This window comes from Aedes albopictus, chromosome 3 (genome assembly GCF_035046485.1).
Source record: "Aedes albopictus strain Foshan chromosome 3, AalbF5, whole genome shotgun sequence".
Lineage (NCBI taxonomy): Eukaryota > Metazoa > Arthropoda > Insecta > Diptera > Culicidae > Aedes > Aedes albopictus.
Genome location: NC_085138.1, coordinates 338,556,297 through 338,569,917, shown reverse-complemented (window position 1 = coordinate 338,569,917; position 13,621 = coordinate 338,556,297). Strand labels below are relative to the sequence as shown.

The window sequence follows — 13,621 nt, the reverse complement described above, 5'->3', positions numbered from 1 at the left end:
ATTGTGCCGGCCATTTTGGTATTGTAACAAGTCTGTCCATAAGTTCCAATTCAGCGCCTGCTATTGCTTGCGGAATTTCGTCTCCGCCTTTTCGATTCAGCCTTGTGTATTGACATTATGCTTTGGTGCATTTTGTTGCGCATTGGCGTATTAAGGTTTAAAAATACGTGAGTATTCCGTGCATTTTTCAACTGTGCATTCTATCTTAGAAAGCATGATCTAGATGCTAGATTATCTATGGAAGAAAAAAATGAGAACGACCAAGAGTTCAATGCATAATGACCAAAAATGTACCAAAATTGCCAATGTCGCTTACGTCACTTTGCAGAAGAACGGCAATCTGCATGTAAAAGACTCGTACTGCGCTTCGATGAGGTTGAAGATTTTATTCAGAACCCACTTGGACAGATTTTCGTGGTTCAGATAATCGGAATCATTTTCGTAGTCAATTAATACAACATACTGGGAATCTTGGAATTCTAGACCTGCTCCAGAATGACACGGAGCGTGACAATATGGTCCACACAGGATCTCCTGACACGGTATCCTGCCTGCTGCCGCCGAAGAGTTTTGTCTATTCTCTCTTGTATCCGATTCAGGATAACTTTGTGTTTAATTTTCAGATCAATCAGTTACTTGATGCCACACTAGTTGTCGCACAGTTGTCGAGTCGAGCCAGAACCCACTTCTTGGGAACCTTGGAAACCAGGTGTATAATGTCTTGCATCCAGTCGACTGGAATAGTAGCGGTGTCCCAATATTACAGGAAAGTTAATGCAACATTTGCGCAGATAACATGGGAATTTGAACACCTGTACTGACATCTGTACTGTGATCTTTTTCTTTTGGTTTCTTGAATGGTTTGTTGAGATTCTGGGACAGTACTGCCTATGATCGCATATCAGTTCTACATTTGCTGGGTATGGATAAGAAACAGTTATGCGATCATAGGTAGAGCAGGTTGTTGGCCTAATGTCTCTTTTTCTTCTTTCTTCTATATGGCTCTACGTTCTCACTGGAACTTGGCCTGCTTTTCTTCAACTTAGTGTTCTTTGAGCACTTCCACAGTTATTAATTGAAGGGCTTTCTCCCATATTATTAGGAATTATTAAGAACGGCAGTTCTTTGCCTGCCATTGGATGAATTTGTATATTGTGAGACAAGTACAATGATGCTTACGCGTATTGCTTCCGGTGGAGAAGCATTTCACATGCAGCCGCGAGATGCCCCTATTTGAGCCGCACCTCCTTAGTGAACAGACGCTCGGGACTTACTTACTCAATCTAGCTGGAGTCAGCAGGACAACAATGCCCAGGCTGCACTACCAGCTAAGCATACAACTCTTAGTTGGCGGCTTATGTCATCGATTTACACGTGGAAGCATGATGTACGAATTTGTTAGGACCAGAGCTATGGTAGACGCTTTTTTCGACTAAACATTTTGTTATTTTTCCAAAGGTGACATCAGAAATCAGATCCATCCATTATTTTGTGATGGTCATGATAATTCGCAACACTAGTTTTAAGCGTAACAAACTATAACAAAATCATAAAATTTATTATCAATTGCCATGTTTACAATCATGCCGCGCTGTGCATTTTTGAGACTCTCGTAACGTAGTCATCGTCTATTCATCCGATGGATGTTAGAATAAGTTTCTCTGTTATAATCGCGTGACACCTTAAGTTGAGAATATCATTTCATTTCTTTCATCATTTCAGGTAGAGCATGATCTCAGCCTGTTTTTTTTTTTGCCAAGAAGTTCAAAAGCAAGAAGTATAAACTAAAAATAAAACAACCCCTATTGCCCTATTGCGACAAATAATGTTCCGAACCTTCATTGTATCATTTAAAACTCTGCCTAAACTACAAATAAGCTAAAATTCTCGCTGTTTGTTTATAATGTTCCAGTAGGTGATGCTAATTATACTAATTGGCATTTTATTACCAATCTCATCAGTATGTATAAGAGCAGCTATTATGCCCTGCCAAGCCCGACTAGTTTGCAACAGTGCATCTTCGAAGAGCATGTTGTGTGTCTCGTGTGCATCTGTCCCCGCTAATAATCATTCAGAGATCCCGGTTGAAAATACTCCAGCTTCAGGTTTTGTTAGAAACTCACGTTATAGACTAAGTCTTCCTGTTGGAATAGGTGGTCCTTTCAATAAGGACCAAAAGTTTCCCTTATGGTACTGTCCACGCTGTCGCATCGTTAACCTAAGGCAGCACCTACCCACTGTAACCTTCCGGAAATCACCAACCATGGTACCTCACCGATCAGTTGCCACACAGACCGTATTTGATGATCGTGAAGAAGAAAGTAGTCCTAGAAATATGTTCATCAATTGTACATTTGGCACCGGCACTCCAAACCGCAGATCATACCACAATGTACAGAAATCGTTTACGGATACCTACGAGTATCTGATGGTCGGTAGTAGTTTAGTTAAGCATAGACCAAATATTGTTGCACAAAATATAGGAAATAGAAACCTACGTCGAAAAGCAGTTTCATTCTACGACAATGTGAACGGTAGGAGTAGTGTTTTTTTTTTTCGAAGACACCTACACAAACGAATATAAAATAATGTAGATGAATAGTTAAGCACTTTATAAATAAGCTTTCTCACACAGTTACACTAACACCAGATGAAACCTTTTGTGGTTCGGTTCAATACTACTACTCAATATACTACTATTTACATGTTTATTATGGCTTTGAGTAAGAAATCTATACTATACATACATCTTTACAATATCGATTGGTGAAGGGAATAAGTGTTATTTAATGATGTTCTACTCTGATTATTATTTTATGTGGATTTGGGTTTGCAGTACTTCTTTATGTTTTGGTTATTGATCTGTTTTCATTCGCATTTATTATAATTATTGCCATCACAAGTATTTATTTTTTCTAAAACTGTTGCATTGTTTTGTTATGCTTGATACTAACGTTTTTATGTTTATTGTTTGATGTTTAATTTATTGTTTTTATGTTGTTCATAAATCATCTAATGGTAGCGGAAATTATGTAAAAAAGTTAACTTGATTGGTCCCTATATCTTCGGTCTGACAATTCTCTGAATCGGTCACTAATCCTAACCCACAAAATTGTCTTGATTCTGAATTCTAAAATCTCGAAAATGTATGTTCAACAAACAATCTCCTGCTCTGTGCAGCCTTCGACAATTCCAGCTCGATATTAAATCATTCCTTTTCTTTCGAATCTTTTCTCTTCATCCATCCCCACAACATACGATACCATCATTGCTGCATTTTGCGCGTGCCCCATTTACCCCGCTGTGCCACATTGTTACGCCGTTTGTTGCCCAATTAAACCGCACTGAATACTACTGTCTTGAAACCGAATACACAAAAAACACACACAATCACAAAACAAACGGGTACCCCGCGCAATCAACGCCTACTAATCAACCGCCGACTGTGGATTTTGCCCCGCCTACTATGTGTATGTTGCCCGCGCACCTGGCCACCTAACACCATCGATCCGACCAGATTCCGACTCCGGTCTGGGACGTGCGACGCCGCCGAGACGTGCGCCGTCGCCCGGCATGGGACCCTCGAGTCGTCATCTGCCATCGCCGTCGGGCCCCGGTTCGCTACCGCCAGGTCTGATCACCAAACGGCGCGGCTTCGACGATGGATCCAGTGATATCTCTTCCACCGCCAGCTCCATGATGGACTACAATGGTTTGTATCGCTCGAGTTTCATACCTATATTGTGCCCCATCGTTCAGTTATAGAGGCTAACATGCGTCATACCTTTTATTGAATGATTTAAGTTGCGTTTGATACCCAAAATAATGCCAATTACTAATGCAATAGGAATTAAGAACACTCAGCGAAATCAAAATGACACTACTCAGCAGTTTAGAAAAAAACATTATGAATTATTTTCATCGGAATACGTAATCTTTGCTACAACAAGAAAAGAAAAATCGTTTGGTATTCCCTGGGGAAGAATGAATAGACATTCGAAACGTCGGCATTCAATATAACTAGCTGTTTTATGAAAAACTCAAAAGCCAAAAAATACTTCTATACATTCAAATCAAATAAGTGGTGTCATTTTTATTTCGCTCACTGTGTACACATCCGCAGTCTAACTTATCCCTCCCATTCATTCCCCCCGCAGGTCCGAAACTCTACAAACAACCGGCGACCAAGTCGAACCGGGGCATCATCCTGAATGCCGTCGAGTACTGTGTCTTCCCCGGGGCGGTGAACCGCGAGGCCAAACAGAAGGTGCTGGAGAAAATTGCCCGATCGGAGGCGAAACACTTCCTGGTGTTGTTCCGGGACGCGGGCTGCCAGTTCCGGGCGCTGTACGGCTACTGGCCGGAGAACGAACAGATCATCAAGCTGTACGGAACGGGACCGAGCCAGGTCGACGACGTGATGTTCGATAAGTTCTTCAAGTAAGTAGCGATTTTAATTTAAAAATTATTATTGATAGATATATGGCTATTGGTCAACTTTCCAGAGGGCTCATCAAAGATGTTCCAAAAGGATTGGAAAGTTGAACCATTAAAACTTTTTAGCTTATGCTGCATTCTACTGCTGCAGGAACAATATTTCTATCCGTTCTTGGTCCTGATGAACGATGTACAGTGCTTGAAAAGTGAAGTATTTTTTACCAAACGAATAAAAATTTGTTCGCTGCTTTTCAACCTTGGCTAATATGCTTCAGAAGCAAGTGGGAGCATGAGCAATCCAATTTACCTATTTCTGAGAGTGAGAAACGATAGTTCAGCATTAGGGTGGCCCACACTTATATGAAAAACAAAAAAAATCGAAAAATGCCAAGTCTTACCTCCTAAATCAGTTGTTTAGGACTCCCGGAAGCTACGTTCAAAATTTGAGCAAAATCGGTTGAGCCTAAGGGGCGCTCAAAACGCTTGAAGTTTGTATGGGAAAACTTGACCAAATGTATGCAGAAATTTTAAGTTTTCGAATTTTGCCGCTAGGTGGCGCTGTAAGCGTTCAATAAATAAACCCTTTTGTATTATTCTGTACATTCTTACGTTTCTTTCTGTACATTCTTACGTTTTGCTAATTCATTAGATATTTTTTTTTATATATTTCTTTGCAACTTCAACATCATTTCAAACATAAGCAGATTTGTAAAGTATTAAATATTGAAAATCTAAAATGGTTTAATCCCTGGCCAAGATCACAGGGTTTGACGGTATTAAAGTGACGGATGTTAATTGTAATTCTTGTATTGAAAATATCACCTTTAACACTTTAATGCGCCTCCAACGGTTCATTGCGAACCGGCTGTTACAGATGGAGTATGGCTGATTTATCAGAAATGCTCGATAAACAGGAGGGACCTGCTTGGGCTCAGTAGTTTCTATACTCAGAAAACAGTTCCGGTAGGTTGATTCTGGAAGGGTTTGGAGAGTCGTTGTGGATCATAATGAATCTATTTGTGTTTTGTGACGAATCTTGTAATTCTTGTTCTTGTTGTTGTATTCAATTTGCTTATACCTAGTTCTCAACATTTCAAGACCATCAATTGGAAAGGCCGCATCAACATTGCGTAAGCAAACACGTTTCTGTCGATTTAGTGCCTTCTGGGATTCACCCACGCATCTCACCACTATTGACAGAAAGCTTGATGTTTGCGCTTTCTGTTAGAGGTGATGAGGTGTGTGGGTGGAGTCTAAAAGGCCTCAAGTCGACAGAAACATGTTTGTTTACAAAATGTTGATGCGGCCTTTTCAATTGTTGATCTCGATTTGATTTGCTTACGTGATTCAATTTTAACTAATATATTTCGAATGCCTGGTGCTTTTTTTGTTTTTATTTATGTGTATTTTAACATCACGCTAATTATACACTTGTTGATGCTTAATAACGTTTTCTTGCTACATCAATTTAAATTAACTAAGAAACTAATAGTGGGAAAGTGCAGCATTTAATAGTGCTTGCTTATAGATTCGAAGCTAACGTGTGATCAAGTAAGTCTTTTACTTATACGCATTTTTGACGTAATCGACTAAAACTGACTAATTCGACATTGACTAACGTAACCTATTTATGAAAAATTAGATGTTAAGTGTATGAAATGTTTTCTTTAGTTAGGACCTGTTTGGACAGATGTAGATAGTGCTAGGGATATGGACGAAAGACAACTTTCAAAGATAAAAAAACAGTACTAAAATGAGGATAAAAAAATTGACATAACGAACACATCGACCATGTAACGGATTATAGACACACCAAAGATTAGTGGATTACAGGGCACATGACAAAAAAACAAATACAAACAAAATCGACCATGTGACAAAACTAAAACTTTCACACCTTCTACCGTAACCTTCTGAGTCAGTACGCAACAGTGTCTTATTGGACGACATGTTCCGTGCACGGCTGGTGAACTGCTTCTGAAGGATTACGTTCCCTATCCTATCCAAAGACCTAGTGAAACTGTCGTTGTTCACACAAACGCATCGTGCTCCTCCATATAGACGCGAGACGATTGTGCGCACAGTGAGGGGAGAGGTTTCTACGTCCCTCGGCGTGCCGCTAGGAACCTTTCAAAAAAGAAAAAGAAAATCTAAAATGGTTTAATGAAAAAAAAAACTAAACTGTTTTAATTGAACTCCGTCTCTCCAATTAATATTACATAAGTAAATTATTTGATACAGGTTGGATTTTGTTAACCCCGGTTCCATCCAAAATATTTGGAAAGTGTAATAAACATCTGCTGAATATACACGGCAAATAAAAGAGGGTCTTCAGCCCATAATTACGCTAGAGCACCATAGATTTTTGACGAACTCGAGATAAACGGAAGATGAAGATGTTATAGTTTTTAGAATATTAGGCCGTTACAAATATTTTTTTCACTTTTTGTCCTACCACTCTTTGGTTGGTCGAGGGGGGGGGGGGATAAAAATAATAAAGTATTTAATTTGAAAAATATTAAAAACTCCTCGGATTTGTTAAAGAATTTTTGCCAAGACCCGATATTTTGATAAATATTTTTTCATCTGCCCCCTCAAAATGCAAAATCCAGCCAAAAATTTTTGAAGGGGAGGGGAGACAAAAAGTGAAAATAAAATTTGTATCAGCCTTATTGTAACCCCCAAACCCAAACGCCAACTATTCGTTTCAATAGTGGAACCAGAGCTCAAAATTTTCATTTTCAATGAGTGAAATTCAACGTGAATTTTGAAGGTTCTCAACTGAGGGATCAAAACAAAATTCATTTTGGTGAATGAATTTTCTCATTTATTCATTCATTTTTCTTTTACTGACAATTTTCACTGAAAAATATAACTAGACCGCAACTCCCGATTATACTTCCAATCCCCTCAAAACTTGTGTATAGTAGTTAACCAGGATAGTAATTATCTGCTCTATTTGTCCATTAAGTCGGACGTGCGAAAAAATATCCGTGACAGATAATTGAATGAAAAAAAAAGGCATTCAGCTGACAATGAATGTGGCCAAACACGAATGAGAAAATGAGAATGTCAATCTTCATTTTCAATCCTCGATTTTTTACACTCTGAGTGGAATTATGATCAAAGAACCAAAACGCTATCAATTTACAACTATTTATTTACACTGATTTCGAAAAAATAAGCCAATTTGCAGAAAATGTTGTTCAAGTTTTGTTCGGGAACGCTTTTTGGCATAGGAATAGCTGTTCAAAGTTGTAGAAAAGATAGGATTATAACTTCATATATTTCTGGGAGCAAGCACGTGATTTCGTCTTAAGTCTTAACATTGACTGAGTATATCAATCAGCATGGGTTGGCAATGAATCTTAAACGACGGAGAGGGTACAGTGTTGCAGCTTATTTTCATCATCATTATGCACGTGGTTGTTTGACAGTACTAAAACAATCGAGTTACGTTTAACTCTATCGTACTTAACTATGATTTGTTGAGGAAACGTATTAGTATTGACTACTTAATAGCATACTTTAAAGTTCATTTTTAACATTATACTTGATTTTTTATGTAAAACGATAGTTCAGTGTTACATACTCCAAAATATTCATTTTGAAAAACCGGGAAAAAGTTGAAAAATTGTACCGGGAAAACCGAAAAAAACGGGAATTCCAAAACTGAAATGTAGAGGCCACCCTAAGAGCACCGTCCATTACCCTTTGAAGCCAAAGTTTTTCCAATCGTCATTGTACAGTTTTTTCAACGATTTTTTTTTATTTTTGGTGTTCAACAGCATAAAAATGATAAACTATGATGCTGATTATTTTTTCTGGTTTTCTGAAAGTTCAACGGACAGCATTAAATCAGTTGGGCTATCCTAGGTCATCCAAACTGTTCTTGAGTTAAGATCTTAAAGTCTACTGGTGTAGCGGTCACTTCTTTCATTATACAATGCTACGATTTATAATGTATCATATCCAGTAAGTCTTCTAAAAATTCAATAGACAGTATCAGATCGATTGGAATAACCTAGGCCATCCAAACTGTTCTTGAGTTAGGATCCTTAAAGTCTGCGGGTATAACGGCAACTTCTTTCATTATACAATGCTACGATTTGTAATCTATCATGTCCAGTAAGTCTTCTGAAAGTTCAATAGACAGGGTTAGACCAGTTGGAATGTTCTAGGTGATCTAAACTATTATGTTCAGAATCTGGCATCTACAACATTTGAAGTTTATGTTCTGGCTATATAGAGTATCATCAGAAACTATGACATAGCTTCGAGATATTCACAATCGTACAAACTGTCTTGAAATGCCGTAATAATAGCTTTTTTGCTGTTACGCAACAATACCAATCGTAATGATTGTATATCATTCATCTAGTCATTCATCTATTTAACGTTACATTACATACATACATAGACAAGACATAATCAACAACAGTACGCCACAATATTGGATTTGTGGCTGCCGCTCGTCATCCTCGGTCCCACCCAATGCTCGCTAGGTCTCGCTCCATCTGGTCCGCCCATCGCGTTCTCTGCGCTCCACGCCTACTTATGTGGCTTTGAAGGGTTGTTATCCGGCATTCTGGCAACATGCCCTGCCCACCGTATCCTTCCGGCTTTGGCCACCTTCTGGATGCTGGGTTCGCCGTAAAGTGCAGCCGAGCTCGTGGTTCATCCTGCTCCGCCACACACCGTTCTCCTAGTAGATGTATGAGAAATTAGATCGCTAATGGCGCTGTAGCCAATAATAGATATTTATGTAACGAGTTGCAAAAAGATGATTTTTTCAGCACGAGTCGTACATTTATCCAACGAGACTTGCCGAGTTGGATAAATACAAAGAGTGCTGAAAAAATCGAGTTTTGCAACGAGTTCCATACAAAATTTTATGCAATGATTTTTTTATAATGCAACCCATTTGAGTTGCATAATGTTCATAATGCAACTCAAATGAGTTGCATTATGAACATTGTTCAACTATTTTCATTATGCAACTCATTTCAGTTGCATAATGAACCAGTTCGGAAAAATTGGCTATTATGATACCAAATTGTGTTATATAAAATGTAAATTATGATACTGAATTGCATAATAGTTATTTATGTAACGAGTTGCAAAAAGTTGATTTTTTTAGCACGAGTCGTACATTTATCCAACGAGGCTTGCCGAGTTGGATAAATACGAAGAGTGCTGAAAAAATCGAGTTTTGCAACGAGTTCCATACAAAATTTTATGCAATGATTTTTTCATAATGCAACCCATTTGAGTTGCATAATGTTCATAATGCAACTCAAATGAGTTGCATAATGTTCATAATGCAACTATTTTTCATTATGCAACTCATTTCAGTTGCATAATGAGCCAGTTCGGAAAAATCGGCCATTATGATACCAAAATGAGTTATATAAAATGTAAATTATGATACTGAATTGTATAAAATAATTTATTTTATTTCATACCTCATATGTATTTATCGTTCCCCGGCTGTTGAGCCCGGCTCGTCGCATCACACCTTCCAGAGCGATGTTGAAGAGTAGGCATGAGAGTCAATCACATTGTCGCAGTCCCCGGCGAGATTCGGATGAACTAGATAGTTCACCCGGAACCCTTACGCAGTTTTGTACACCGTCCATCGTTGCTTTAATCTGTCTACACAGATCGAAAAAAAGTGTAAAATTCTGTGACATATGATGCACATAATTGGAGCGTGGGATATCACAGAAGTTTACATGACATATCATGTAAAGTTCATGAAATATCATGTAAACTTCCATTATATGTCATGTAATTCAGCATGACTCTGAGAGATTACATGACATATAACACAAATTTACATGATATATCATGTAAATGAAGTTTACATGACGTGTAAATCTCATTATTTTTATCTGTGAGTCAGCTTCTCAGGAAAGTCGTTTTTGTCCATGATTCTCCATAGCTCTGCGCGGTCGATACTATCGTATGCCGCTTTGAAATCGATGAACAGGCGATGCGTTGGGACCTGGTATTCACGGCATTTCTGGATGATTTGCCATACGGTAAAGATCTGGTCAGTTGTCGACCGGCCGTCGACGACTCGTTTTAAGTAACAGATGCCGGAAGATGATCTGGAATAGCAGCATTCAAAATAATGATCGGAAGTTCTCACATTCCAAATGGTCGCCTTTCTTGTGAATAGGGCAGATTACCCCTTCCTTCCACTCCTCCGGTAGCTGTCCTGACTATCAGCCGATGCAGAAAGGTGGCCAACTTTTCTGGGCCCATCTTGATGAGTTCAGCTGCGATACCATCCTAACCAGCTGCTTTGTTAGTTTTGAGCTGGTGAATGGCATCCTTAACTTCCCTCAGCGTGGGAGTTGGTTCATTTTCATCCACCGCTGCACTGCACAATGGTCCACGAACAAGATTTATGAGGAAAGATGCATGCAGCGCCTTCAAATGATTTTTTTGACAAATATGGTCTTCTACAAAGTTGTTCCTAAAAATAAGGCCCTTATTTCAATATACATGAAAATTAGGGTGGTCCATATTTTCAAAGAAATTGGTAACCAAACCTTTTCATTTGCAAGAATAACTGTATACATTCTTCGGGAAAGTTGTAGATCTATCAATTTTGAGCAAGTTTGCCGAAGACACTTTTTATGTCGCTTTAAAATTGACCGATCTAGAGGTATTTTTCTGAATAAGCTTAGGGTGGTTCAAGAAAAACTGGTTTTCTGGCATTAACTTTTTCAGTTTCGACTTTTTATCAAAGTCGCCCAAGAAACACTTGTAGAGCATTTGAAGACGCGTTGTTTCGTGCGCTGAGATGATCGTTATCACTTTTAGTTCAAAAGTTATAGGCATTTTTCCTAAAAAAATCATAGTTTTTTAAAAAGGTGTTAAGACGGGTTGGGGCAAGCATAAAAAATATCTTTTGTCCGCATTCAAAAGAAGGAATGTTGTTATTGCTAATTTAGAGAAAACTTTCCGTTTTACGGTAGAACGAAAAGCTACCGCAGCTGTCAGACTACTGATTTTCACTGAGGTATCATCGATCTTCCCTAGCGATGCCTTGGATAGCCTTGGATACGACGCCGATGATCATTGTTTGTTGTTAGTTTTCAGTGCAACTCATATTGCAAGCATACTTTGATTTGACCTTCAGTTTCAATGATAGGATGATTTTCAAGCCTGCGGTAGGACTTTGACAGCTGCGGTAGAACTCGGCGGCTACCGCAGAGTCGAAATTTTTCTAAAAATCCGCAATATAAAACATATCAAAAATTTATAGGGGTGTTATTTTTGTAACACAAGTGAAAAATACTTGAAAAGTGCCTATTTTTTCTAGAAAATCATCAATATCTTTTGAACAGCTGCGGTTACGTCAGCAGTTACGAAAAGCTACGTTATACCGTAAAACAGAAAGTTTTCTCTAAAATTGCAATATTATTACGGACAACTTAGAAGACCATATTTGCCTAAAAACTCATTTGAAGACGTTGAATGCATCTTTCCTCGTAAATCTGATTCGTGGACCACTGTGCACTGGCGTCGTCGTTTCCTCCGTTGCCGTGGTCTCCCGTTCCTACGTTCTCTAGGCCATTCAGATGCTCATCGAAGTGCTGCTTCCGCCTTTCGATTTCCTCACGTCCGCCCGTCAATAGGCTCCAGTCTTCGTCCCTGCATATTACGGCTCGCGGCACGAAGCCGTTGCGAGATGCGTTGAGCTTTTCTTGAGTCTACTGCAGGCATCAAATTTTTCCCTCACTCACACGAGTAACGATCTATCACACAGCGATATTATCCGGATAAAGCAGCCTGTGATATTTTCCTTGCACCCATAGACGATTGAAAAGGCTCTCACTCCGGTTCCTTGGCGTGATAAAAGTATGCTCTCTCCAACTTGCGCTCACTCACAAATCGTTTGTTCTCGCAGGAGAAAATGGTTGCTAAGCCTGCACCATCCCACGTTTTCACCAGATTGACGTCTGAGCGGTTCGATGTTATCTAGATGGCCATGGAAACAATAACAATTAATGTAAACACGGCAGTATTAAACGTCAAAAAATTGATCTCGTGCATCGGTGGAGACGGTATGTGACTCGGAGACGGAGTGAAAAATTTGATGCTTGGTTGTTTATCCGTGAGTTGTGCATGGAGAGAAAGAGAATTATCGCGAGCGCTGGATTGAGAGACTTTTATTTTTCCTCCCATGCAGTGAAAAATCATGATCGCGGAGGTGGATAAATCCGAGGAATCCGATCACGTGAGTGAGAATTTTGATGCCTGGTCTACTGTTTCCGCTTCTTTAGCGTTCCACTTTCTGCCGGGTGCCTTACACTCCTCGTCGAACCATTCGTTCCGTCGACTTCATTTCACGTCCGATGGTGCTTTCGGTTGCGTTGTTGATGGCTGTTTTTGCTGTACTCCAGGTTATGATTCCAGCAGTCCTCTAGAGCGGCTACATCGAGCTCACTCTCGTTTGGTAACGCTGCCTCTAGTTTCTGTGCGTATGCTGAGGCGACATCCGGTTGTTTCAGTCGCTCTAGGTTGTACCGTTGCGGTCGCCGGTACCGTACATTGTTGAGGATGAAACGTTTTGGGCGCTGTTTGACCATCACCAGTGGTCGAGTCGATGTTGGCGCCACAATAGGTCCTGGCGTCGATAATGTAGGAGAAGTGGTCGATTTGCGTTTCCGTCTGATGTAGTGATCTACAGGTGTAATACTTATGACACACATGTGATACAAGAATAACTGTACAATTGCACTTGAAATGAGTGCCATGCTGAAAATTCTCTCAGTTCAAGTCAGTCTTGTTAAAATTTTCTTGACACTGCGTACCGTTGTACAGGAATCACACTCGTATCACATGTCTGTCTGGGGTATAACGATAAGGGAGGCTATGCTGTGTTGAAAAAAGGTGCTACGTGTGGCAGCGTTACGATGTCGAACCCGCGGTCCTTTAGTTGTTCGGCGATGCGGGTGCTCCCAATGAAGTTGAGAGATCGGCAGTTCCACGTTCCGAGTTTCAAATCGCGATTATTTTTTGTTCGCTCAGGTCGCTGCAATTGGTCTCGATTCGTGTTATTCTGTTGCTAATTTTACGTTACAATATTCTTTTACGGCTGGCCCGTAAGACCGGACACTTTCCGGAGGACCACAGAGTTGAGCTTAGAGTTCTTCTCTTTTTCGCG

The 13,621-nt window shown here is 39.6% G+C and overlaps 1 protein-coding gene across 1 annotated transcript in view; it reads left to right on the top strand.

The window, feature by feature from the left end:
* LOC109424724 (patronin) overlaps window positions 1-13,621 on the top strand; it is a gene marked incomplete in the record, with an annotated part of 310,451 nt that overhangs the window by 282,411 nt on the left and 14,419 nt on the right. Inside the window, 2 exon segments of the mRNA XM_062843097.1 lie at window positions 3,518-3,712; window positions 4,158-4,440. Of these exon segments, the coding sequence (XP_062699081.1) occupies window positions 3,518-3,712; window positions 4,158-4,440 (478 nt within the window).